A 26199-nucleotide genomic window follows, 5' to 3' on the forward strand; every position below is an offset into this window, starting at 1 on the left:
ACATTCTGCTATACATATCAGACAAAATTGCATTCAGCAAAAAAGTTACTTTCAATTTTTCTCCAAATATTCAAAATAGAACAGGCAAAAAAATTATTGTACAGATACAATCCGAATATTTATTTGGATGCTGCTCTTCACTAGATTTTCCATACATCTTCCTCATGTGCAGAGATGTGTTTGATGCAGAACTCACATTGACCACCACAGACTGTACTAGTGAGCATTTAAATCCAGCAGTGTCACTTTTTATATTTATGTTTGTTTGTGTGCATTTTACATTGATAATGGTAGGCTGCAATATCAAGCAACGATAAATAACCATGTATGTGCAAGAGGCTCTGTCACAATCTTCACCAAATACTTCATCAGTTTGGTCAAACAGACTGAGGGCCTACTCGCACTATGCTATCCAAACCGTGCCCAGGCCCGTTTCCCAGATTGTTTGAGAAGTGTGAGTGCTCTGAATCGGGCTCAGGCACAGTTCACTTGGCCAGCCCTGGCCTGGTTGGAAGAGGTGTGCCAGAGCCCAGTTCACTTGGGCTTTGGCACGGTACGCTTGTGTGTGAGTGCAAAACGCGCCAAAGCCTGAAACTGAAAGCGAGACGTGACTTTTAAGGGACTGTTTCATATAGATTTATTAATCATTCTTACTGTTCAATGAACGCAAACGGTCGTTGTTTGTTAAAGACGCAAACCTCTCACTGCACGAAAGCTCTGCACCTTCAGCAAACCTCCTAATACCTGCAGTACGGGGACTTTATGATTGTTTATGAGCATCAAAAGTTGCTGATCTGTTCGGCTAAATATTTCACTTCGTGTCACTGCATATCAAATGACTTAAACGACAATATAAATAAAGAAATCTCCACTGTGCTGAGCGAGAGCGCTTCTGACCAGCGCATCATCGATGACGTAAGCGTGCACAGGCCTGAATGTAATGTGAGTGCGGGCCGTCTGGGGAGACGGGAGGGGGGACAAGAGTGCTTTGGCCCGGTTCAAGGCAACTGTACATAGTGTGAGTACGCCCTGAGTAAACAATAGCTTAAGGCTTGAGTGCAAGGTGATATTAAATAGACTTGCGGCCACCTTTTAGATTGGAACTATTGTTTTGTGTGTAATTATATTCAGAAATAAAAGTATGAGAGCTGTCACTTGTGCAGTACTTTTTCAAGAGGTACACATTTTTTTTACCTAAAAGGTCTAAATTGGTATCTTAAAGGTACATACACTCACTGGCCACTTTGTTAGGTACACCTCACTTATACCGGGGTTGGACCCCTTTTGTTTCAGAACTGCCTTAATCCTTTGTGGCATAGATTAGACAAGGTACTGAAAATATTCCTCAGAGATTTTGGTCCATATTGACATGATAACATCACGCAGTTGCTGCAGATTTGTCAGCTGCTCATCCATGATGCGATCATCCTGTTCCACCACATCCCAAAGGTGCTCTATTGGATTGAGGTCTGGTGACTGTGGAGGCCATTTGAGTACAGTGAACTTATTGTCATGTTCAAGAAAGTAGTCTGAGATGATTTGTGCTTTATGACATGGCACGTTATCCTGCTGGAAGTAGGTGTGTACACTGTGGTCATAAAGGGATGGACAAATTCAGAAACAATACTCAGGTAGGCTGTGGCGTTCACACAATGCTCAATTGGTACTAATGGGCCCAGAGTGTGCCAAGAAAATATCCCCCACATCATCATACCGCCATAACCAGCCAGAACCATTGAAACAAGGCAGGATGAATCCATGCTTTCATGTTGTTGACACCAAATTCTGACCCTACCATCCGAATGTCGCAGCAGAAATCGAGATTCATCAGACCAGGCAACGTTTTACCAATCTTCTATTGTCCAATTTTGGTGAGCCTGTGTGAATTGTAGCCTCAGTTTCCTGTTCTTAGCTGACAGGAGTGGCACCCAATGTGGTCTTCTGCTGCTGTAGCGCATCTGCCTCAAGGTTGGACATGTTGTGCATTCAGAGATGCTCTTCTGTATACCTCGGTTGTAACAAGGTATGAGTTACTGTTACCTTTCTATCAGCTCGAACCAGTCTGGCCCTTCTCCTCTGACCTCTGGCATCAACAAGGCATTTGTGCCCACAGAACTGCCGCTTACTGGATATTTTCTGTTTTTCCGACCATTTTTTGTAAACCCTAGAGATGTTGTGCATGAAAATCCCAGTAGATCAGCAGTTTCTGAAATACTTAGACCAGCCCATCTGGCACCAACAACCTTGCCACGTTCAAAGTCACTTAAATCGACTTTCTTTCCCTGACAGTTCTCATACCATTTTTTCTGAGAGTGTACAAAAATTTCTGGTACGAATATATGTACCGTTATACCCATAGAGAATACAACTCCCTGCCATTTTAAAGTGCCTGTTTTGATTGGTAGTATCTGTCTTGTTTATGTGTTTCTGTCCATTCTCTGCATCTATCTAGGGTGAGGTAGGCCCTCCAGGTAAATCAGGCCCTGAGGGTGGCTTTGGCGCACTTGGACCTGCTGGTCCTCGAGGAATCGCTGTAATGGGCAAAGTGGTACATTTACACTTGATCTATAGAGACAGTCTAATGTATATAAACATTTAAGACATACTCAGACCCTCTCTCTTTTCTTTATAAGGGTCCACCAGGAGCAAGAGGAGAAAAAGGAGATATTGGAAGGCCTGGAAGTCAGGTAAGAATTGGGTAATGGTTGTAGCTGGTCATATTAGGAGTGTTTCTACATCAAGTCTAATTTTAGGTACATCTTTGTGTTCTAAGGGTTTACCAGGGCCTCCTGGTCAAAAAGGTGGAGAGGGCAATCCTGGTCCAAAGGCAAGTCTCATGTGGCTTGAAGCTGTCATGGTGTTGGAAATGTTCAGTCTGTCATCAATTTTTCTGTCTGTAAATGTAGGGCACTAGAGGAGTGGAGGGTAATATTGGCCCCCCAGGCATTACAGGACCAAGAGTAAGAGTATTTTTGTTTTCATATGATAACTGATGTGCATTTTGATTGCATTTTTATAAACATCTGTGTCTACATTTTGTAGGGGTTACAGGGTATGCCTGGTCATCCAGGACCAGTGGGAGATAGAGGGCCACTCGGTCCTGTAGGGCCCACTGTGAGTAAAACTCTGCTCGATTGCTCTTTGGCCACGTACAAAGTATACAGTTTTAGTAGTTATAACCAAAGTCCCTTTAAGGCAAGTCATTTCACTCGGCGGCCATCTTTGAAACACCTCTCAGGCAAAATGCTCGGGCATTCTGTCTGAATGGGAAAACATCAAATTCCCCAAAACTGTTTAACAAGCTTACCATTGAAGTTTATAATAGGAATCACCAATAAAATTAAACAACTGAGTCTTTAGTTTCATTTCTAAACATCCAAATCACACAAAATCTGCAGAAACTCACGGCTGGTCCAAGCCCCTCCCCCAGAGTTCGTCAGTCTATAGCGATCGATGATTGGCTCCTGTGCTAGTAGGCGGGGCTTTATTCACCATATTGACCGTTACACTTTTCCCCATTCAAAAAGATATAGGTGACATGTCTTGTGTATTCTAAAGTCTTTGTTATAACTGCATTAAGAGAAAAAAGACCATCCACCGGACGCCCCAAACAATTTTCCCCATCCTTAAAATAGCAAAAGTGGATTTGGACATGCCCTAAGTGCACTTCAGACTATGCGCTTAGATCATTGAAATAGAGCCAACTGGCTTTTATATTCATGCAATTTTGCTACATCCACATGTTATGAAGTCATTTGCTTGTATTTTTTGGCTTGACACATTAAATTAGACAAAAATATTGACACACACACTGTCAAACTAGCAACCGCTTAAAATTGATCCATTAGTACACACTATTTAGGAGTGAAAATGTTGTTGCTGGAGATTTTATACTAAAACGTCAACATAAAGTTCTGTGTTGTCATGTCCAATCATCATCCACGTTAGCATCTTTACAGATAAGAGATACTTTATTTTAGTGTAGTTTCTTAATTTTAAGATTTAATACTACTGTTAATTCAAACTAGCTTGTTGTAGGTTGCAAGATTTTTGCTCGTTCGTTTTTTTCTAGCAACATCTGGTAATACTGATTAAAATATACCCCATTTATTGTGAATCCAGAAGAAAGGGCCAGCCCTGATAAATATTTACATGTGTCATTAGATTTAGCTGGTCATTTAGGTCGGGTTTTATAGACATTGCCCTGAATTTTGTGAAAGTAGTTGTGCATTTTTATTTGATGTAATTTAAAACACATGGATAGAAATTGGTAACTGTTAAGCAAATGTTTGTGTAAATCCTACGTTAATTTTCCCTTTCACAGGGTCTTCCTGGAAGTAAAGGTGAACGAGGAGAGAAGGTGTGTTACAAAATTACCTGTTTGAGGAATACAAACCATAAGAGAGATCATTTTGTTTTGTGATTTAATCATTCTTCTGTTTATTAGGGTGAGCCACAGTCTCTTGCAATGATCTACCAGCTTGTTTCACAGGCCTGTGAAAAGCTTGTCCACAGTATGTACTACATTGCTTACATCCATTTTTTTTAAGTAAATGCAGAATTTAAAAGCATCTTTAAATGTAAATCTTGGCCTGAGTAACAGCACTTCAATTATGACTTGATAAATTGCGCTCTAGATGAAGTGCTGAAGTTGGATGCTTTTCTGAACGAGATGAATCGAAAGCCAGTGCCCATTCAGGAGCCCGTAGCCCCTCCAGGAGAGCCTGGCATAACAGGGGGAAGAGGGGCACCCGGACCCCGGGGCCCTCAGGGTCGACTGGGAAGCAGAGGGATGTCTGGCAAACCCGGGTACCCTGGAGAGCAAGGTAAGCCTTGATACTTTCTTTTTTTTTTTTTTTGGAGATGCAGGCAAATCTTTAGATCTGATGCTTTTTTAAAAACTAATATTATGTAAGTAATTCTGGGATTAACATCTAGGACGCAGAGGCATGGCTGGTGAGAAAGGCTCTCCCGGAGCAAATGCAGTGGGACCACAGGGAATGAAGGGTTTTGGAGGTAAACATTTTTGTCACACAACTGTCGTTGTAAATTATTATTTATTTTTTTTATCATTTCAACATATATGGTTTTCTGTAACTAATGTGAATTTTTTCTTAATCTACATTTTATCTAATTTTGCGACAAATTTCTAAACATTTTTTAAACAAAACCCCCTTGTATTGCGATTATATTGTTTATAAAAAGGTTAGTACAATTTTTATTTTTAAGTTTTAAGTCTCCTCTTTTCACCAAGTCTATGTTTATTGGAAAATTTATGAATTAATTATATTTGAATAACATGCGTTTCTTTGACTTCTTCTGTCTCTTATTTGGAATAAAAATATTTCATTGTTTTCTTTTTGATTAATATACAGTAGTACATATTAAAATTTTTGATTACCATAATACATCCATCCTGAGTTAACATATATATATATATATATATATATATATATATATATATATATATATATATATACATATATATATATATATATATATATATATATATATATATATATATAATTAAATTCATGTTCAATCTTAATTATATTTCTTTTACATACAATGAGTGCAAGTGTCTAAATATACCGACACAGATATACCTTCTGGTCAACAGCTGGTTAATGATAGTTCTGTAATCAATGAAAGGTGTTTGCTTGGTTTAGAGAATGGCACTATTCATTGGCCTTGCTCTAGAGTATCTTGACCAGGCATGTGCTGTGGATAAGGTTTTTCATGACATGTTTTCCTGTCTATAAAAAATATCCACTCAGTTATTACTAAATGAGACCCAATGGATTTCTAATATTTTCTAAGTACTCACTAACTGTGCTTCTATTTATTTCTACTTCACCAGGTCCTCCGGGCGAAGCTAAAATAGGGGAACCAGGTCCCAAAGGTGAGGATGGTAAAGCAGGACCTACAGGAATTCCTGGAGCTGCAGGTCAGCAGGGAGAAATAGGACCCTCGGGTGTTTGTGACAGCAGTGGATGTTATCAAGGGCCTCCTGCAGGTAAAAAAAACTGTCCCAACATTGTTAAAGGTCCAGTGAAGTGCTTTGAAATGTGCATTTTCTTTCAAAGTTTGACATAATCTCAACTAAAACACAGGGCGGGACATAGAGTAGCCCATTCCCCTTTTCAAAAACAGCCAATAGCTGTCCGTTTACATCACAGTTCAAGAAAAATCTCTTGAAGGGGGTGGGACAAATCAAATACTAGAGAGCATTTGATTGGTCAGAAGATTTAAATGAGAAACTGAAGTTTGAGGTGACGTCAAAAAATATCCATTGATTAATTTTGCAGACTTCTGTGATTATAATGTGACTTTTGTCACTGATTTGGAGCAGACTAGATTACTAGATTATGTATGTTAAGACTAATACCAACACCTAAAAAACTTTAAAACCATTCATGTTTGACCTGTGGGTATAATGACTTGATTTCATTTTGCAGAAGATCCATACCTCGGGTACCGTCCTTGAGTTGAGAAGTTACTGTTAGACTTCAGCGCTGCCAGAATCATCTCTCTCTCCTCAGACTTTGTAGAAAGACACTGTGTGACAGAACGGATAAAGAGATGACGTTGACTTTAAACGAGCCTGTTGATGGACACTTCTGACTGTATTTCCTCCAAGTGGAGGCTGATTTCGGCTCAATACACCCCTTCTGAGATCAGCAAAGCACTGATCATCCTTGAACATGTCAGTGTTCTTCAGTGTTCAACCTGGACTGCTGCTACGAAACAACAGCAGATTCACAAACAGAACAGAACATTATCTGCAGGAGCCCAGAGGAACTTACAACACACACAAAGCTGTTTTTTTTTTTTTTTTTTGACAGAGACTGGTATTTTGGTGTCCAGAAAAGGAACCGGTGTGTTACTGAACAATACCAAAGATCCGCACTAAGAATGTTTCTGATATTTTACTTTGATGTGTTTTATTGTATTTAATGCACTGTATGTGTTTTATATGTACATTGTTGAAGGCTTGTTACTTTCATTATTTTCCATTCCAGTTTCTTAAACTCCTCCTTTTGGGTTTTTGCATCAAGTATTGTTTTAAAAACATGAAATAAGCAATATTGTGCAAAAGCAATACATAGTTTAATAAGAAATTCACTGTGATGTTATATTGTCTTTTTCCATATGCAGGAGTGCTGTCAACAGTATTTTATTGGATTATACTAAGTTGTGTTTTGTTTTTTAAGCTAATACCTGTTAATGTAAACCTGTATGAAATGAAAACTGACTCACGTGAGATCTGTGCTTCTATGACAAGGAAACGGCTCCAAATATCTGCAAAATATAATGAAACAATGGAAAAAAATTCAGTATTTATAATAAAACAGCTTTTTTCACAAGCAGAATTTCAGTGTGTAAGCAGCAGTGAAGTCATTCAGATTATATTTATATGAAACTTTCGATGACGCCTGTATATTTTTGTTGATTCATATGACTTGGACAAATACAAATAAATATTTAAATTTAAATAAAAAAAAACTAAACGAAATGGCAAAAAAAAAAAAGAATAAATCCATGAGTATAAAGGAATGTTTTTATAGGAATATCACTTAATCCTAAATTGTCAGAGGGTGCCACAAGGAAACAATATTGCCATTGACTTACCATTTTACACTGTGTTGTATTCACGAATGTGCCTTTCAATGGTTGATTACTTTCAAATGTTGTATTTTAATTCGCATCTTTGCAATATTTCCATGGTAGAAAACAAACAACTTTTAATCATTAGTCATCTCAAAGAGTCTACACATACTTTGCAAAAAAAATATGCTTTTAACCAACATTTTTAATTCTAATGGGTTGTGTTTTATGTGGACACTACTAAAAGTGTTCAATGATTTTCACTCAAAGGGATAGTTCACCCAAAAATGAAAACTCTGTCATTATTTACTCTCCCTCGTTCGTTTATCTGTTAAACACTAAATAAAGTATCTTGAAAAATGTTGCAAACCATTACCTGCTGACTTAAACAGTTATTTCACACTGTCGATTTTCTAGTTTGGAACCATTCAAGAACATGGTTTTAGCATGTTGCTCCTGAGCATGTTTCTAGTATAAACTACAAGGTTGTTAGCATGGTTCTAGCATGAATTAGCATGTTAATAGCATGATTTTGGTGTGAATTATGTTTCATATGTTTGTAACGTTAGTATGAATTAGCGTATTGTTATTATGATTAGTATGTTTGTTAGTATGTTTCTAGTATGGATTAGTATATTACTAGCATGAATTGGTATGTTGTTAGTATGTCCAATGTAAAGTCAATGGCAGTTTTTTTTATATGGAAGTATAAGGGACAGTTGCTAGGGTGCTGTAGTGGTTGCTAGGGTGTGTCTAGTAAGTTGACAGATCATCAGTGATTGGCAAATTGGTAGTCTGAGTTAAATGAGCACCAACTTAAGTCTGTATGACAGTCTGGCGGAAAGTTATGAGGTCACAAAGTTTGGTCCACTGTTAAACCAATGTTTTCCAAGTTTTCTGAAACCCGAGTCAGACCAGTTTGGAGTTAAATGGTTTAGGAGGAGATGCATATAGAAATTAATCTCAGAAGAAGACGGAAGAAGAATAGGTTTATGTAGTATAACAGTATGTTGGCTTTCCCAAGCCACCATAAATATTGTGCGATGTGCCCCGGAACCAAAGGATGGAGCCCTGATTTCCACGGACAAGCAGATCTGATGTAAACATCCGGTTTTCATCTGAGACGCCAACATGGCGAGCCGGAGAAGTAATGCGAAAAGTCCGGACAAACCTGATAAATATTCTGTGCTTCTGCCGACTTACAACGAGCGAGAAAACCTCCCGTTGATCGTCTGGTTGTTGGTGAAGTATTTCGGCGAAAGGTAATTGCGTAATTGCCTGAATTAACCAGCTGTCAGATTGTAGAAATCCTAATGATGAGCTGTCAGTGACGTCATGCAAGAAGAGGAACTGTTTTGATTAGTTTTAAAGGCTCATTTATTTTATTAACGCAGTGGCTACAACTATGAGATCATAGTCATCGATGATGGCAGTCCAGACGGAACACTGCAGATCGGCGAGCAGCTGCAGAAGATATACGGCGCGGATAAAATTGTGAGTTATGCTTTATTGTACACACCACATAATTGACACCTCGTCGGATAAGTAAAGGAATCAAATAAACCTGGTATTTTTATTCTTTTCAGCTCCTGAGGCCGAGAGCACAAAAGCTGGGATTAGGTAAATTGGCTCATATTGCTTAACACATACTTTAATTAAAACTTCTTAAAGGGATAGTAAACCCTCAGGCCATCCAAGTTGTATTAAAAACAGGAGTGAACAACACCGACATTTTGAGAGTGTCAAAAAACAATCAGCGAAAACAAGATCAAAATATCTGTCTTCTGACTAAATTTAAAAGTCTTCAGAAGTGTAACGACTGCAAGAAACTGAACTGAACATTATTAAGTTTTTAATGTTGCATGTATATGTTTTTTTACTCTCAAAGTGCATGTAGTATTATTTATTGTTTATGAATTATCAAGGACCAAAGTTTTATCTTAAAATGTATTTATTGTTCTGCTGAATATAAAAAGTCACCCACATCTTAAATTGTCTTAAGGGTGTGTAAAAAAATTAATAGTAACTGTTAATTCTTCAGCTAAAATGTCCGCGCTTTTTGTGACGTTTGTGACGTTTATGTCATTTTAGGAACAGCATACATCCACGGCATTAAACATGCAACTGGAAACTTCGTTATCATAATGGACGCAGATCTCTCACATCATGTAAGCATTCATCAATTAGTTACATACTGTGTGTTTTGTACCTTTTGAGTAAATTGTGGTATTTAGGGTTTCCATGGCCATAAAAAAGCTGGACATATTTGAAAAAGCCATTGAAATGAATGTCGCTGAATGTCTTCTAATGAACATGCCTTAAATATATTTAATGTATTTACTTGTGGCAAAAAGGGCTTCAATAGAATTAAAGGGATTCATAGTTATAACGATTTGTAATGAGTTCAAATTAAGAACCATTTGACATCTCATGGGAATTGTGTGTGCGTGTGTGTTTGCTTGTATCAAGTGAAACCTTTAGGAGCATTCATGTATAAGTGTTTTTTTTCTTCTCCCTCACAGCCAAAGTTTATTCCACAGTTCATTGAGTAAGTCATTTCCTTTCTATTAATCCATGCCTCTGCTGCTAAAGAACTGCTCTTTATTCTGTGTAATGTGGTTTTGCAGTAATAGCATTATTACAAGCCTATGAATAACCGCCACAAATTTGATGTTTGTTCAGAAAACAGAAAGAGGGTGGATATGACCTGGTGTCTGGCACAAGGTACAGAGGAGACGGTGGTGTATATGGATGGGATCTGCGGCGAAAACTCATCAGGTAGGGGACTGGCAACTTCAGTTGAATTAGCAACTGAAATGAGTAATAATAGGCACATGTATAAAATGTATTTTGTCATCTTTAGATCTATGTTATGGCTGCTTGGTTGTGTAAAAGAAGTTTATTTTGGTCCTAATTGTAATTTGTAAATTGTAAAATTTTATGTTTATTTTATTTATTTATTTTTTTTTGTAAAGTTTGCTATTATTACACCTATACATGTTAGAGATCATGAAATTTCACAGTTCACAAGGAGATATGGTGCATTAATAATTTTCTCAATTATTGTTTTTTATATTAATTGGAAGCCAAAATCAAAATTGAATTTCGATTAATTGGGTAACCCTAGTCAAGGGGTGCCCAATCCTGTTCCTGGAGATCTACCTTCCTGAAAAGTTCAGCTCCAACCCTGATCAAAATCAACTAAACAGACTAAAGCTGCGGTCACACTTGGCTTTTCCTCCCATAGACTTCCATTCATATGCACACGAATACGTCAGACCGGAAACGCGGGGTCATGCGTTAAGTTTCGCAGGTTGCTGCGGTGCAAAGTTCAAGCTTGGTGAACTCTGACCTGCGAAATCGCATCACTTGGCTGCATGAGACCAATCAAGGATCAAAACAGGACCCCTCTGGGCAGAAATATAAAACATGAAGCAATCGCTCGCTTTTTTAAATGTCTAATAAGCTTGTTTAATCCCGCCCCTTTTCTCAGCGCCGCACGACAGAATTTCGCACACACAAAGCCCAGTGTGACCGTAGCTTCAATAGGATCCGAAGAAGCACTTTGTAATTAAAGACAGGTGTGTTTGATCAAGAGTGCAGCAGAACTCTGCAGGAAGGTAGATCTCCAGGAACTGGATTGGGCACCCGTGCCCTAGTCTGTTTAAAGGTACATACAAGTACACCAAAGCCCACCTACTGACCTAATGTGATTGTTATAGGTTGCGTTGACAGAAAGCACAATAAAACAAGTTATTCATGCTTCTCTCCGCTGTGTCAAAACCATAGACTGTAAAAGATATGGGCATAGTATCCGTGACGCAAAAGAAGCTACAAGTAGGCGTGGCCAACTGTCGCCATTTTGTTCACGCGTCATCGCACCCACCGGGGGTTACCAAATAAGAAAAATTTTGGAAGAAATGCTTAATACTTTATTACCTGCGACTCGTTTGTGTTCTGACCACATGTGTTAGGTTGTGTACTATATCAATAAAGTGTTTAGTCTTTTAAAAACACTGTTGTAACACTTTGAGCCACTAAACATTGTTTTATGACATTTTTCTACAGCAGGAAAACACAAATTACTTCAAAACACTTTAAATATAGTCTGTGTTAGTAAATGCAAGGCTATTGATGAAATACAGGCATAACACTGTATGACAACGGTTCAGATGACTGTTCTATAGCCTACTACAGCTAATCTGTCAGATTCTGGAGTGAATTACAGGTCTAAAGGAAAATTCATTCATTCATTTTCTTTTCGGCTTAGTCCCTTTTTTAATCTGGGTTGGCCACATCCAGCATATGTTTTACAGCGCAGATGCCTTTCCAGCTGCAACCCATCTCTGGGAAACACCCATACACACTCATTCACACTCATACACTACGGACAATTTAGCCTACCCAATTCACCTTTACCGCATGTCTTTGGACTGTGGGGAAAACCGGAGCTAACGCGGGGAGAACATGCAAACTCCACGCAGAAACGCCAACTGACCCAGCCGAGGCTCGAACCAGTGACCTTCTTGCTGTGAAGCAATAGCACTACCTACTGCGCCACCGCGTCAACCTAAAGAAAAATATAAATAATCTTAAAGAAAACCAATACATTTTATTGAGATGGTAGTTAAGTATGTAATTTTACTTACCTGGGAAATGGAGGCCACGTGGTTTGTGAGCACAATTAAGTGCACACAGCATGCCCTATCATCTGATAATTGTGAGAAATAATTCCAAAAAGCAATTTACTGTAAAGCCACATAAAACCAAACAAAAACACAATGTATATGGCGAGTTCAGCGGCTAATCAGCCGGAATCAGCTGAGGTGAAGTGACTGCGATCAGCGAGACCTAGCTGTCACTTAAGTGGCCACGCCTTTAATTATGCAGAATTAATATAACTTAATATAAACGAATTCACCCCCTCACAGTTGTCATGAAGGGTAATATTAGCTATATGAACCAAAATCGTTCTTTGTACCAGGCTGTAAACACCTTTTATCTGCTGTAAAGTTGGCCATTTTAACAGTGGGCTCAATAGAAATTTGCTCTATTATGGAGCCAGGATTAGCGGAATTTCGATGAATCGCAGTTTCAGTTACTTCCGTATTTGCTTCACGAGGGAGAGTCACTTACAACACATGTGGTCACACAAGTAATGCATCTAAATACTTGTCAACATCAGTTGGAAAGGGTAATGTCTCTGTCAACCGACTACTTAGAATAAATAAGAACAGGGCTTAGATTATTTAATGGCACATATACTGTCACATTTTATGGCACTATATTACTTGGTAAAATAACTTTATTTTTGTTTTAGTCGAGGGGCAAACTTTGTCACACAAGTTCTGCTCAGACCAGGAGCGTCTGATCTTACTGGGAGTTTTAGGTGAGGCATGTTTATTAATGAATCATTATGTTTTATTGAAGCTTCTTCTAACAAATTGTATTGTCATTATCAATAACGTGTTCTTTGTTTTAGGCTCTATAAGAAAGAAGTTCTGGAAAAACTAGTAGAGCAGTGTGTGTCAAAAGGCTATGTGTTCCAGATGGAGATGATTGTCCGGGCCAGACAACTGGGCTATACAATTGGAGAGGTCAGACCGTCTGTCTTTCCACGTTTCATATGGATGCAGTTATTAACATTTAAAAAAAATGTTTAGTTCATATATTTGTCTGATACTTAGACTAAAGTGGCATTTTGCACTGGGTAGTTGCAGGAACTCTGCTATAGGAACTAGCTGCCTGGCCCTATTTCTCGAGAACTTATTTCCTCATTGGCCCCTTTCCTGGTTGCATTTGCACCGCCAGCAGGAAGTCTAAAGTGATGTAAGCCATGCTGACCATGACATCAAAATAACAAAGATATTTAATGTTAATGCAGATTATGTGAATACCTACTTACTCCCAGGGCCATGTATATTGAAGTTGATATTTAGCCGCACCATATTGGTGTTTCGTAACATCTAGTTTTTATGAGGTGAGTTGTTAGCCCAACACTTAACTCCCAACCTGGAGGACCAGGACATGCACTCAAACACTACAATTTAGCTTGCACAATTCACCTATAGCGCATGTCTTTGGACAGTGGGGGAAGCTGGAGCATGCGGAGGAAACCCACGCAAACATGGGGAGAACATGCAAACTCTACACTCAAATGCCAAGCTGGGGCTCGAACCAGTGACCTTCCTGCTGTGAGGCGACAGCGCTACCCACTGTGCCACCATGTCACCTAGATTATGTGAATGTGTATTCAAATTCTCTGCCAGGTTTTACATCACTGTAGCTGCTATTTTGATGGATAACACCCTTTTCTAAAGCAGAAGCTAATTTAGTCCCTCAAAATGGTGTTGCTTTAACTCAATCCATTCCCAGTTCCTGCCATGTAAACGCTCCAGAAAGCAGACAGTGGTTCTAGGAACTGTAAAAAAAAATTTCACTGGTGCAAAAGCCTCTTATTTTGTAAGCTGAATATTATGAGTTATACTAAACTCTATTGCATCTATTACACACACTTTAAGTGGTTAATTTGATAGATTTCTTAACGTTATATTGTCTGTTATGCAGGTTCCCATTTCGTTCGTGGACCGTGTTTACGGAGAGTCCAAATTAGGTGGAAATGAAATCGTCTCCTTCCTGAAAGGACTGCTCACTCTTTTTGCCACTACATGACCTTTGACCTTATTTGGTTGCATTTAGTGTTGTGATGTATGATCAGCGCTTACCATCACTGCAGTGGAGCTAGAAGCATTACTTGATTACCAAGTAATAAGGTTGTTATGCTTGGATTAACATGTTCCTTCCACTTAGTTTTGTTAATTACTAGGCAATATTTGGAAATGTACATTCAAATTTTCTGAATTGTAATAAAAAGGACCAAACTGAGAGCTAGTTCTTGAAGTACTAACACTTATTTCATATGAACTACATTTTTAGGCTATAAAAACGATCATTATGGTTCTATTAAGAAATGAACACATACCTACAAACCAGATTCATTCAATGACTGAAATGTTTTTCCTTCTCAAAATGCTTCTCGAACTGAATTTCTGTAAAAACTCTTTAAATAATCATTTGAGCGTTCACATATATTACTTTGTACCTTTACGAATGGTAATAGAGATATATGTCTTGAAAAAAAAAATATGTTCCGAAATCATTTTGGTTATGAAAGGTATTTTAACCATTTGATCTAAATACTTTGGATTCAAAAGGAATCAAATGTATGAGGCTGATTTATACACTCAAGTTCCCTCATCAGTCAATGACACAGGAAAACAATATGCCACATCCCATGATCCACTGCCATCAATCTCTAATCGGTCTACTCCATCACTGTAAGGATTGCCCCTTCACTCTGGGTTTAGAGTCTCCAAATGACACCCCAAACTAGTAGAACATAGATGGGGTGAGTGTGCTGCATCCACCACCAGGAGTGGAATAACTCCAGGGCTCAGAGGTGGGGGAATCACCACCATGGCTTCAGAGTCTGCAACCCCAGCACTTGGCATGCAGAAGTAGTCCCGGTGAGTTGCGCAGGAGCGCGGTACAGCGCCACCACCCGAACTCATGCTGCTCCAACGCTGGAGGTACTGAGGCACTGTATACATCCGACTCTCTGCGGGGGTAGATACCAGATGCAGAATTGACGCATACGCTTCTATCCAATCAACTTGCGGCCGATAGCGCCCCCTATGGCCTCAGAGCATGTAACTGCATCCAGGGGCTGTTTACACCAATTTCAGGAGCATTTAATAAATGATATGTGCGCGTACAGACACACTTGTGCACTTCAGGTAAGCTTATATGGGGTAAATATTAGACTGGTGGTCGTCGGAGTGCTCTTACCACACAATCCCGCACCCAGCGCATCTCGGTCGGCACAATGCTTTTTTATGCTAATCAAACACACATGTCACTTCCGCCCTTTTTCACACGCCATTTTGGATAGTATAGGTGCTGGACCGGGTCGTATTGTTTAAGTGGATTTCAGATTGCGTTAATTGCAGTCAATTACATCGTCATCGCGCGTCTTGTAGACTGTGCATCATCGCAAACGCAGCGCGCGCTCGGCGGTTCGCGCTCTTAATCCCTCCAGGACACCCGTAGACACGCACAGGCACTGTTTAGATGAGTTGCAGCAGCTCTTTCCCGGCAGACAGGCAGCTCTGGGTCGGCCCGTAACAGAAGTCGAGCTCCCTCTTTCGGCGTGGTGTGTTCGCCCGTGAAGCGGAGGACTGGTCGCTCGGTTCGGGAGGCGGGAAAGCGACATTACCGGCTGCGGTTTGCGGGAGCGCGGGACAGGTAAACTCTCTCACCGTTGTGTGTTTAGGGAATGAGATCAAATGAGTAACGTTATTAACTATGACTCCTCAAACTTGGAAATCTGAAAGTCATGTGGTAAATGTTGCTGTTTGTTTGTTTGTCGTGCAGTTGTAAATTAAACAAAGTTGTTATTAGGATGTTTTTTCCGTTGTAACTGTAACCGAGGGATGGTCGTCAGCTGAGGGGCTTTATCATACATACAGACCTCAAATCAGACCACCAGACCACTCCAGCCCACTGTTAACGTTAAATCTCGGTTTTGCTGTGACAGTTAGTCTAACTCATAACAAATGCGATGAATAATTTGTTAAAGAGACAGTTTATAAAGAATGACACCCATTATGTCATCGTTTAGTCGTCTTCATGTGTTTATAATCCTCAATATGTTCTTGTGTAGTAATGTTGCATGCTAGTCAGAACGTTAGCCTCGGTCTCCCATTCACTCAGAAATAGAAAATAGATGTGTGAATGGTGACTGATACTGTCATTGTACCTGATTTCCCGTTGTCTGCTTTGGAACAGCATAATGACTTAATTATTTGTTGGTATTAGTTTTGGTGAACTGTCTCTTTAATTCAAGAATAGACGAACTACAGTTTGCGCGTTCTCGATTTGATTGTGTTTGACATGTCAACAAACACTTCCAACGTGTGACTGTTTTTTGGCCTCTAATTGGTCAGTTGTTCTCATCGTCATATTGTTGTCATATTCCCATACCAGCATACTTGAATTTTTCTATGCAATTTATAAGGGATATTGGTTTATGATCTGTCCTATAGTAGTATACACCTCTCTGAATAGTATTATAATGTAATGTAATATAGACCTTACCTATTACTTGACCTTTCTATTTGCAATTCAGAATAGATAGATATGCATGTATGTATCTACACTTCACTATATACCATTCTGAGTATTTATAGTATAGATTTCATTCAGCAAATGCAATACTACATATGACATTTAGACAGCATGTGTTATGAAGATTTCTTATTCTAGTTTCAGGCCTCTAATGAACAAATAATGCTGAATGTATTTGACAACAGTACACAGAGCTCATGTTTTGGTATTTAGATGACCATGATAGTCAGTTAATTAACATGACCGTTTGCATATATTTGAATTTTCAGTTCACTTAATTTGCTCCTGTCTATGCATCTGCATATAGCCCAAGTCATCTGTATGCTAGAGGATGATCAAGTAACCTCCACCCAGAGCAGACACTGCAGATATGGCTCCTCGCGCACTGGCCTCTGCTGCTGCCTCAACAGGAGGCGCCATTCCAGGGCTGTAATGCAGAAGCCTGCACAAAAAAAGGGAGCGGAAAAAGGGCAGGCAGAACAGGGAGAGGCTTATATAACATGGAGGAAGAGCTGTTCTCTAGCGCCATCTAGAAAGGATGGGAGAAAGTCAGTGAGGAGATGATGAACGCCTAACCAAAGAGAGAGAAACCCATTCAGTGCCAAAGTGAAACTGGTGCTCTTTATTCAGGAAAAGTGCACTGTCTGAGGCTTGTCATTGAGACCCTGAGCTGATGCAGGCTTTCTATGCAGACGGGTCATTTAGGTGCATGACCTTTGATCTTGTTCCTGGGATTGGCCTTATTCAGTTGCATATGTTTATTTCTTTATGATATGCGCTAGAGCAGTTGTTCTTAAACTGTGGTACGCGGGCTTCCTTCTAGTGGTACGCAGAGGAATCAAATATTTCATATGTACATGTGATGACATATAGCTAGGGCCAGATGGAATCTGCAGACATTTTTTGCTAATTCTGCGCACAATTGTGTTAAAAATCTGCGGATTTATGCGGAATGATTTTGCGAGTATCATAACTAAAACATTAATATGTGAAATAAAAAGTAATACATTTTTAACTTTTATTTAATATTTACAATGCAAATCTATTTAGATCCATTTTATTTAGTAAACAAAGCAAGTCTCTCATGTAATGTATCTACTAAAAGACATAAAATATTACTTTATTGTAAATAAATCATGTGAATATTTTCATATTAGTCAATAATATTACTGAAATTAATTTAAAAACTGAATAAATATACATTTACACAAGTAAATAGAATCAATGATGGGCTAAAAATCTGTGGAAATCTATGGAATTCTGTACGCGCAAGTTCCGCGTGGGCCTACATATAGCCTATATTTATGAGGTCCAAGTAACATCTCCAGGTTTTAATGAATAGGCTACTATATGTTAATAGTTTACATTTAAGTACATCTAAGTACTTTTAAAAGCACATTTCAATTTAAACATTAATGTTTTATTTTGTTTGTTTGTTTGTTTTACATATCAGCACAGTACAGTGTTAATGTTCAAATAATTTTTTTTACATAATTAAAGTGGCTAAGAATAATAAATATTCTAAATAATAGGAATTAATCTGTCACGTTTTTGAACTGTACAGAGCTGTAGCTTTTTTACTGGGCACACTACCCTACTGTATTTCAATACTGCTCATTATGGTGGTACTTGGAGAGACATTTTTTTTCTGAGGTGGTATTTGGTGAAAAAAGTTTGAGATCCACTGCACTAGAGCATAGGTCAAGAGTGTGCTGATGCTGTAGAATATTGGCCACATAGTCGCTGGATGCTTTTATAGTTTTTGGTTCTGTAATTGAGTTTTGACAAGGTACCATCCCAAACTAGGAGAATATAAATCTGAAGAACTTGTAGTGTAGAGTAGAATGATTTAGCTTCATTATACTCTATAATAAAAAATATTATAATAAATATTAATATACATATTTTTTGTTTGCTTGGCGAAGCTGCATCAAATTATGAGCATAAGTGCATGATTGCCATTAATAATTATGCATAACATTCTAATTATCAAAATATGACTGTTTCTATAAAATATCAAACAGCTCAACTGCATTCAACATTTATGGTATTAATAAGAAATGTTTTGTGTGCATCAAATCAGCGTGTAATATCTGAAGATCCATGTGGCATTGCAGACATTGGTTGTGGCAAATATTCCACAAAAATGTAATTAAGCCTATTAGTTGTTGCAGTATTATAGTAAAATAAAAACAAAGAGTGTCAAATGACTATTCATAACCGTTTACAGGTGTTGGTTTGTTGGGCAGTGCTGAAACTTACAAGCAGTCACAAATGTTTCTGTTAAGCTTATGAACACAGAAGCCAAATCAGATGTTTAGATTAGTCACTGCTGAGAATCCTGAGGTTTTACTGATTACTTCTACATTAATGTGGACATTAGTAATCAGATTATTTACCTTATTCTGAAAGACAATGTTATAATACATTCATTTTCTTTTCGGCTTAGTCCCTTTAGTGATCAGGGGTCGCCACAGCGGAATAGACCGCCAACTTATCCACTATATGTTTTACGCAGCGTATACCCTTCCGCCGCAACCCAACACTGGGGTTGCCAATACACACTCAGTCACACACACATACACTGCGGCCAATTTAGCTCATCCAATTCACATACAGCGCATGTCTTTGCACTGTGTGGGAAATCAGAGAAAACCCTCGCGAACACGGGGAGAACATGCAAACTCCACACAGAAATACCAACTGACCCAGCCGTGGTTCGAATCAAGGACCTTCTTGCCCCCAATGTTATAATTGAGTAAAATATTCGTTACATTTTATGAAGAATGTTTTGTACATTATACTTAGACCGATTAATGTCACACTTCATTACATTCCCATGCGATAGACATTCCCTCTAGAATTTCATATATCAGCAGTTCATGTTCATTATGGTAGCATATACAGTTGGGGTGCTTTTTGATATATTTTACTAAGTATGCTCCGATTGATCGGCCGGAGATCGCTATCGGCTGATAATCACATTTTATAACTCAAGCGGTACTCTCCAATGTGGCCAATCTCATGAACCGATCGCAAGTGTTTTTTTTACGGGGTTACCACAACACGTGAGAAGATAAATGATGCATGGGGGTGTGAGCGATCGCTGCGCCCTCAACGTAGCAGCTAAAATCTAGGCCTATATAGGCTGCGACCTCTATTGGTGCAACTGGAGTAGGGCTGTGTGATTAATCAAAATAGATTCACTATTTTGGTTTCAAACTCACAGACACCAAACAAAAACAGGTCTTTTTTTAATATGAATTTTTTTTTTTGGGGGGGGGGGGGGGGGGGGGTTCACCATTAATTGATAGGACAGCAGAGAGTATAGACAGGAAAGTGTGGGGAGCAGAAAGGGGAGAAGGACTGGCATAGGACCTTGAGGTGGGAATTGAACTTGAGTTGCCGTGAACACAGGAGTACCATGTGTTGACGCACTAACCACTTGCAGAATTATGCCACAGCTTGCTGATTATTGAGCTGAAGCTTGACTGCAAAATTAAATCACAAATCGAATTTCAATCTGTCCAAAAAAAAAAAATTCGCAATTAGATATTTTCTCCAAATCGCACAGCCCTACACTCGAGTGAGTGATGGTCTCTTTGTTGTAACCATTGTATATTGGTATTTTGAGCTGTTGTGACGTGAGCAGAAAACTCCTATCTAGCGTCCCATCCAATCATATGCTCTTGTTCGCTGTCAATCTGTTGACTATATGAGGACTATGATTCCCTCTTTGTAAGTTTCAGCAGAGTGCTGAAACAGTGCAATATATCGGTATTCTTATATATTTTTGGAGCTCAGAAGTTATTATTTTAGCATTATTTTACTTGGTTGACCAACATGTTTTGTCTGTGCAGCCTGACTGTTTTGCCATTTGTCCAGTCACAGTATTTTATATATATTATCATTGAGTAAATGTTATCATTGCTGGTAAGTAAATATGCCACTGTAAAATAATCTAGGGCAAACTATTGAATTATTGAAACTTGTGAATTCCATTGTTTAAATTTCATTAGAGTTATATGTTTTAATGTGAATGTATTTAATTCCCTTTTAAGCAAAGCAGTATTGAATCATTTTTTAGTCATGTAGACCACCACGTATACCTTAGACAGGTTGATTTTTATAATTGCAACATCTTTATTTTCATTGGCGTTCACATTTGTTCAGGCATCTTTGATTATAATTACATGCCACCATACAAAGGTTGCAAATTAGTTTCCTTTTGTGAAATAATTTATCTGAATTTATTATTCATGAATTTGGTTTCAATAATATGACGCTTGTGCTTATGGTTTAAATTAGGGTGCATGGTACAGAGAGATATCGATATATCAATTATAATTTGATATTTTCTTGTATTGTCTTTATTTAACAATACACAGTGTATGAATCATTCATGACAGTAATGATATGATGAATTTATTTTCAGGTGGAAGAATGTTTCAACTCCCAGTGAACAACCTCAGCAGTCTAAGAAAAGCTAGGAAAAATGTGAAAAAGGTGCTGGGTGACATTGGCTTGGAGTTTTGCAAGGAACATGTTGATGTGAGTAGATATTTCACATATTTCATATTTTATTAAATGTCTGCATAGGCAAGAGGAACATGCTCAACATAATGGAGCATCTGAGTCACTCAGCCAAATGATTTAGAGTTTCCATCTTACATTATATACACTATTGCTTTGTTGTTGTGAAGTTTGCATTTTGCTGTGCTATTTTTACGATTTTACTATTAATCTTTTAATCTTGAAATTCTCAAAGTATGCTTTCTGCAAGAACAATCGCACATGTACAGGTTAAGGTTAAAAAGGAGATCCAAGTAATCTTTTTGTGTTTGAGGTTAACAGAAGTAAAGATGCCTGCCTTTTAAAGAAATCCACTTTTTTTTCTTCGTTAAATAATGGTATCATTTTATTTTAATACACATTTTGGCCGTTAAGTTTTCTAAGACCATGCTATGACCAGCAACAGTTGATTGTTGATTAAATTCATAAAATCAAATAAAAATGTATTTAATGTATGTGGAACTTTGGCTATTAATGAATGTGCCAAAGAATGTGCCACTTTATATGGTCTTAATTTAATTTTATATTGTGAAACCTTACACAGTCCTTTTTACTCTGTACTTATCTGATTCCCTTTCAGGACTACAAGGATTTTGTTCCCAATGAGTTCTACCTTAAGAACACGACATGGGACGATGTCTGCATGTGGGATCCCTCTATGACCAAATCACAAGTAAGTTGTATGAATGAGAGAATTTTTACTATCTTTTTTGTCTGTTTTTAATAACAACTTAATCCTTTTTCGTTTGTCTCTTTCTTTTTAGGATTACCGCTCAAAACCGTTCTGTTGCTCAGGATGTACATTCTCCTCTAAGTTTTTCTCAGCCTACAAGAGTCACTTTCGCAATGTGCACAGTGAGGACTTCGAAAACCGTATTCTCTTGAACTGCCCTTATTGCACTTACAATGGGAACAAAAAGACTTTGGAGACACACATCAGATTGTTTCATATGCCAAATGTTGTGCGTCAGAATCCTGGAGGACTTCATGGGGCAGGGGTTGGTTTGAAAGATGGTGCTCGTCTGGAAAAGACACGTGATAATATAGAACAAGCAGTGTACTACTGCAAGAAATGCACTTACCGGGACCCACTGTATAATGTGGTACGAAAGCATATCTACCGGGAACATTTCCAACATGTTGCGGCACCATACTTGGTGAGGCCTGGCGAGAAGACAACAACACCAAATGGGACAACGGCAGGTTCTGGTACAGGGAGCACTACTGATGGTGGTGGTGCCAACAGTATGAGCACAGCCATCCACTGTAAACGGTGCCTCTTTGTTCCCCGTACCTATGAAGCCCTTGTCCAACATGTCATTGAGGACCATGAGCGCATTGGTTATCAAGTAACTGCCATGATTGGACACACTAATGTAGTGGTACCTCGGGCAAAGCCTGTTATTATGGTGTCACCAAAATCTCAGAGCGACAAAGCTATCGTTGGTGTAATGCCAAAGGGCACGGTAGTGACTGGGGTAAGGCCTTTATCCACTCAGCAGTTAAGTCGAATTGTCATTCCTAAAGGGAGTTTGAACTCTAGTGGGCTCCTGTCAGGGGTTCACCTAAAACAGGGGGTATTTGGTTTGAAACCAGGGACTACACAATTTTTGACTATTGGAGGACAACAAGTGCAGCTCTCAATCCCACAACAGACTCAAACAAGCAAACCACAGCTTTCTGCTAGTCTCCGCAGCTCAGTTTCTGCATCTGCATCAACATCCATACTAAAAATTCCACAATTGAACTCTCGAGTTCAGGCAGCAGCTACTACTGTGTCAGCCGTTACCTCCAAGAAGGGCAACTCTGTCATCGGCACATCATACACTCAGAAATGGAAGATCTGCACTATCTGCAATGAACTTTTTCCAGAAAATGTGTATAGTTCACATTTTGAAAAGGAGCACAAAGCAGAAAAGGTACCAGCAGTGGCCAATTACATCATGAAAATTCACAACTTTACCAGTAAATGCTTATACTGCAACCGTTACCTACCTAGTGACACACTTCTGAACCATATGTTGATACATGGCCTATCTTGCCCACACTGCAGAGCCACATTCAATGATGTGGAAAAAATGGTGACGCACATGCGAGGGGTGCATCCCAATGAATCTGTTGGGCCACGGACAGACTCCCCCCTTACTTTTGACCTCACACTTCAGCAAGGAAATCCCAAGAATGTCCAGCTGATTGTCACCACATATAACATGCGGGATGCTCCAGAAGAATCCGTAGCATTCCATGCCCAAAATAATGCTTTACCACCATCATTGCAGGGGAATAAACAGGTTACACCACCAATCCCAAAGATACCCTCAGATGCCTCAGGCGCTATGCCCGTCAAGGCTACACCGCAAGCTGCTGTACCCTATAAGAAGGATATAGGAAAAACACTTTGCCCTCTATGCTTCTCAATTCTTAAGGGACCCATTTCAGATTCTCTAGCTCACCACTTGCGTGACCGCCATCAAGTTATTCAAACGGTTCATCCTGTGGAAAAGAAGTTGACCTACAAGTGCATCCATTGCCTTGGTGTCTACACTAGTAACATGACAGCTTCCACAATTACGTTGCATCTAGTGCACTGTCGTGGTGTCAGCAAAACTCAAAACGGCCGCCCTGCTCCCTCTGCAAGAGTTGTACAGGCTCAGGGGGCTGGTCTCAAACGGGCAGGTTTAGCAAACTTTGACCAAACTGAACCAAAGAGAAAGAAAACTGATGATCAGACCGGGCAGAGCCCACCACCTTCAACTGAGAAACAAGAGGAGCCGGTAGTCTTTGCCTTGAATCCGAAGGGCTATGAGAATGAGTCCTACGAGACCCGAAAAGCTTTCCTCACTCAGTACTTCAACAAGCAGCCTTATCCCACTCACCGTGAGGTGGAGAAGCTTGCGTCCAGCCTCTGGCTTTGGAAGTCTGACATTGCGAGCCACTTTTCAAATCGGAGGAGAAGATGTTTGCTGAATTGCGAAACTTTAAACACTCGGGTCCTGATGGGATTTAAAATGGAAGACATTTTAGACTTAGATCATCCCATGAACTTTGACTCAAAATGCTATTTCCAGAATCATAAACATGATCATAAAAGACGAACTACTCGATTTCGCATAGGTCGATCTGCCAATGCTATTCGCTTACGACAAAAAGCTACAAACAATGGTGACCTGCAGCAGAAGCATGAAATGCTACCAAGGGTTTCCGGCAAAGCTTTGCTCTACTCAAATGGTCAAAATGATACCATAGGCAGCAACTGCTTTGATTCAATGAAAAGCACCTTAAAACCTGGAGCTCTTGTCAATTCTGAACCAATTGCTGTAGACTCAGACAGTGATAATGAGGGGAATGTGCAGGATGCTAGTTTAACGGCTCAATCACTTAGCCACGATGAACCAGAGACAAATGATAAAGTTGAAGGAAGCGATTCTGATGTCAGGGAGAATGCCCACAGCGAAAACGGTTATGGGTCAACAGACTTGTCAAATGAAACAAGCCAGCAAGATGATGAATGCCAGTTAGGTATTACAAACAAGCTTGAACAATCAGAGACTCAGTTAACCAAGCAACAGGTCTGATTTCTGGACAGGGTTAATAAAGTGCACACGTATACTTTTGCGTTACATTTGTCGTACACCAACAGTGCTGCCTCATTGAATTTCTGGACCTTGGTTACAGATGGTAGCTATAAGGATCTGCTTTTATCTCAACTCTGAAAGCCATTTGAGAAAGGCAAAAAAGGTCATATTTTACACTTTGAAATAAACGCAAATTTTGTTCATGAATTTGGGAGCAACTTTTTCTCAGGATGGAAAAAGAAAACGCTCAACATTTATCAAAGAGATACATGATTTGCCTTCAGTTTGTGTTTCTTTAACAACCAGAGACTTTTCATGTCCGTTTAGCCGCTATTGTGGCAAAAGGAGGGTTTATTAGAACCAACTTGTGTTCTTGAATTTTATGTTATCATATAGTATTGGTAGTGTATATTTGTACAGTCTTTTAGATATGTCTAAGGAGATGTGTAGGTGTACTCACTGATTAAAACAAAAACGATTTTGCTATACTTTCCGTGCTCACGCTTAATGCTCCTATGTTCTACATTGGTTCACATAGACAATGGATGTGGCTTTGGTGGCTGTTTTTCCTGTTTACTTTTATTAACCAAACTATAGCATTTTGATAAAAAATATACTGAACTTTAAACAATGCAAAATAAAGAACATTCTCTTGCTTTTATTTTGCCTGTTTATAATTGAAGGCATCTTTTGTTTTGTTTATTTATTTATATATATAAAATTTGCCATCCCGTAACTTGTTTTGCATCCAGAGCAGCTTTCCATACATCCACATCTGCCCTAACGTAAAAGAATACGGCAGTTAAATTGACCACTGTAGCATTGTGCTAATTAGACCTGCCTGTGTTTGGTTCAGCCTCAGCTGTTACATGACTTTTGTTTTTCTAGCTGGACTCCTGTTGTGACCAGGGGTCCAGAATGAGCATCTCTGTTAAGTCTAGCTTTCTGTATGTTTAAATTTGTGACCTCCACTTCTGTTGTCTGTGGTTTTTGTTTAGTTTGTCACTTTTGTTTCTATTTTTCTTTGTCACTGCAAGCATTTCTGAACAATAAAGTGCTGTTTTGTCCTTCTCACAATGCTTTTAACCCTGGTCAGTCTCTGTTATCTGTCTTTTTTGACTTTCCTAAGACCTGCTGCTTGGTCTGCTGTAAAATCTTCATTATTGTTTTTTTTTTTGTAGACCAATATGAAACTTAAGTGTATAATCAATATTTTCTCTATTATTTCATATTTCAGTTGTGTAGAGTATTGGTGTTG

General features: G+C 38.9%; 3 protein-coding genes across 3 annotated transcripts in view; all 3 read left to right on the forward strand.

Moving 5' to 3' along the window:
• The window catches only part of LOC130217696 (collagen alpha-1(XX) chain), a 65693-nt gene extending 58320 nt beyond the window's left edge, over positions 1-7373 (forward strand). Inside the window, exons 32-42 of the mRNA XM_056449862.1 lie at positions 2453-2548; positions 2634-2687; positions 2774-2827; positions 2907-2960; positions 3043-3114; positions 4325-4360; positions 4448-4514; positions 4638-4826; positions 4939-5016; positions 5861-6016; positions 6459-7373. Of these exons, the coding sequence (XP_056305837.1) occupies positions 2453-2548; positions 2634-2687; positions 2774-2827; positions 2907-2960; positions 3043-3114; positions 4325-4360; positions 4448-4514; positions 4638-4826; positions 4939-5016; positions 5861-6016; positions 6459-6487 (885 nt within the window). The 3' untranslated portion in view covers positions 6488-7373. The remainder of the gene's footprint in view (positions 1-2452; positions 2549-2633; positions 2688-2773; positions 2828-2906; positions 2961-3042; positions 3115-4324; positions 4361-4447; positions 4515-4637; positions 4827-4938; positions 5017-5860; positions 6017-6458) is intronic.
• Positions 7374-8696: 1323 nt separating this feature from the next.
• dpm1 (dolichyl-phosphate mannosyltransferase subunit 1, catalytic) lies at positions 8697-14493 on the forward strand. Its single transcript, XM_056450003.1, has 9 exons — positions 8697-8870; positions 9003-9102; positions 9195-9228; positions 9700-9776; positions 10131-10156; positions 10291-10386; positions 12929-12997; positions 13091-13205; positions 14176-14493. The coding sequence occupies exons 1-9, from the start codon at positions 8740-8742 to the stop codon at positions 14278-14280; spliced, it is 753 nt and encodes a 250-aa protein (XP_056305978.1). The 5' UTR covers positions 8697-8739; the 3' UTR covers positions 14281-14493.
• Positions 14494-15467: 974 nt separating this feature from the next.
• adnpb (activity-dependent neuroprotector homeobox b) lies at positions 15468-26027 on the forward strand. Its single transcript, XM_056449327.1, has 4 exons — positions 15468-15912; positions 21230-21345; positions 21947-22039; positions 22131-26027. The coding sequence occupies exons 2-4, from the start codon at positions 21238-21240 to the stop codon at positions 24939-24941; spliced, it is 3012 nt and encodes a 1003-aa protein (XP_056305302.1). The 5' UTR covers positions 15468-15912; positions 21230-21237; the 3' UTR covers positions 24942-26027.
• The last annotated feature ends 172 nt before the right edge of the window (positions 26028-26199 follow it).

Source organism: Danio aesculapii, chromosome 23, assembly GCF_903798145.1.
Source record: "Danio aesculapii chromosome 23, fDanAes4.1, whole genome shotgun sequence".
NCBI classification, from domain to species: Eukaryota; Metazoa; Chordata; class Actinopteri; order Cypriniformes; family Danionidae; genus Danio; species Danio aesculapii.

Coding starts and splice junctions, on each gene's coding strand:
- adnpb (XM_056449327.1), top strand. CDS start 21,238: ATGTTTCAACTCCCAGTGAACAACCTCAGCAGTCTAAGAAAAGCTAGG. Junction 21,346..21,946: donor TTTGCAAGGAACATGTTGAT/GTGAGTAGATAT, acceptor ATTCCCTTTCAG/GACTACAAGGATTTTGTTCC. Junction 22,040..22,130: donor CCTCTATGACCAAATCACAA/GTAAGTTGTATG, acceptor CTTTCTTTTTAG/GATTACCGCTCAAAACCGTT.
- dpm1 (XM_056450003.1), top strand. CDS start 8,740: ATGGCGAGCCGGAGAAGTAATGCGAAAAGTCCGGACAAACCTGATAAA. Junction 9,229..9,699: donor AGCACAAAAGCTGGGATTAG/GTAAATTGGCTC, acceptor ATGTCATTTTAG/GAACAGCATACATCCACGGC. Junction 10,157..10,290: donor TTTATTCCACAGTTCATTGA/GTAAGTCATTTC, acceptor ATGTTTGTTCAG/AAAACAGAAAGAGGGTGGAT.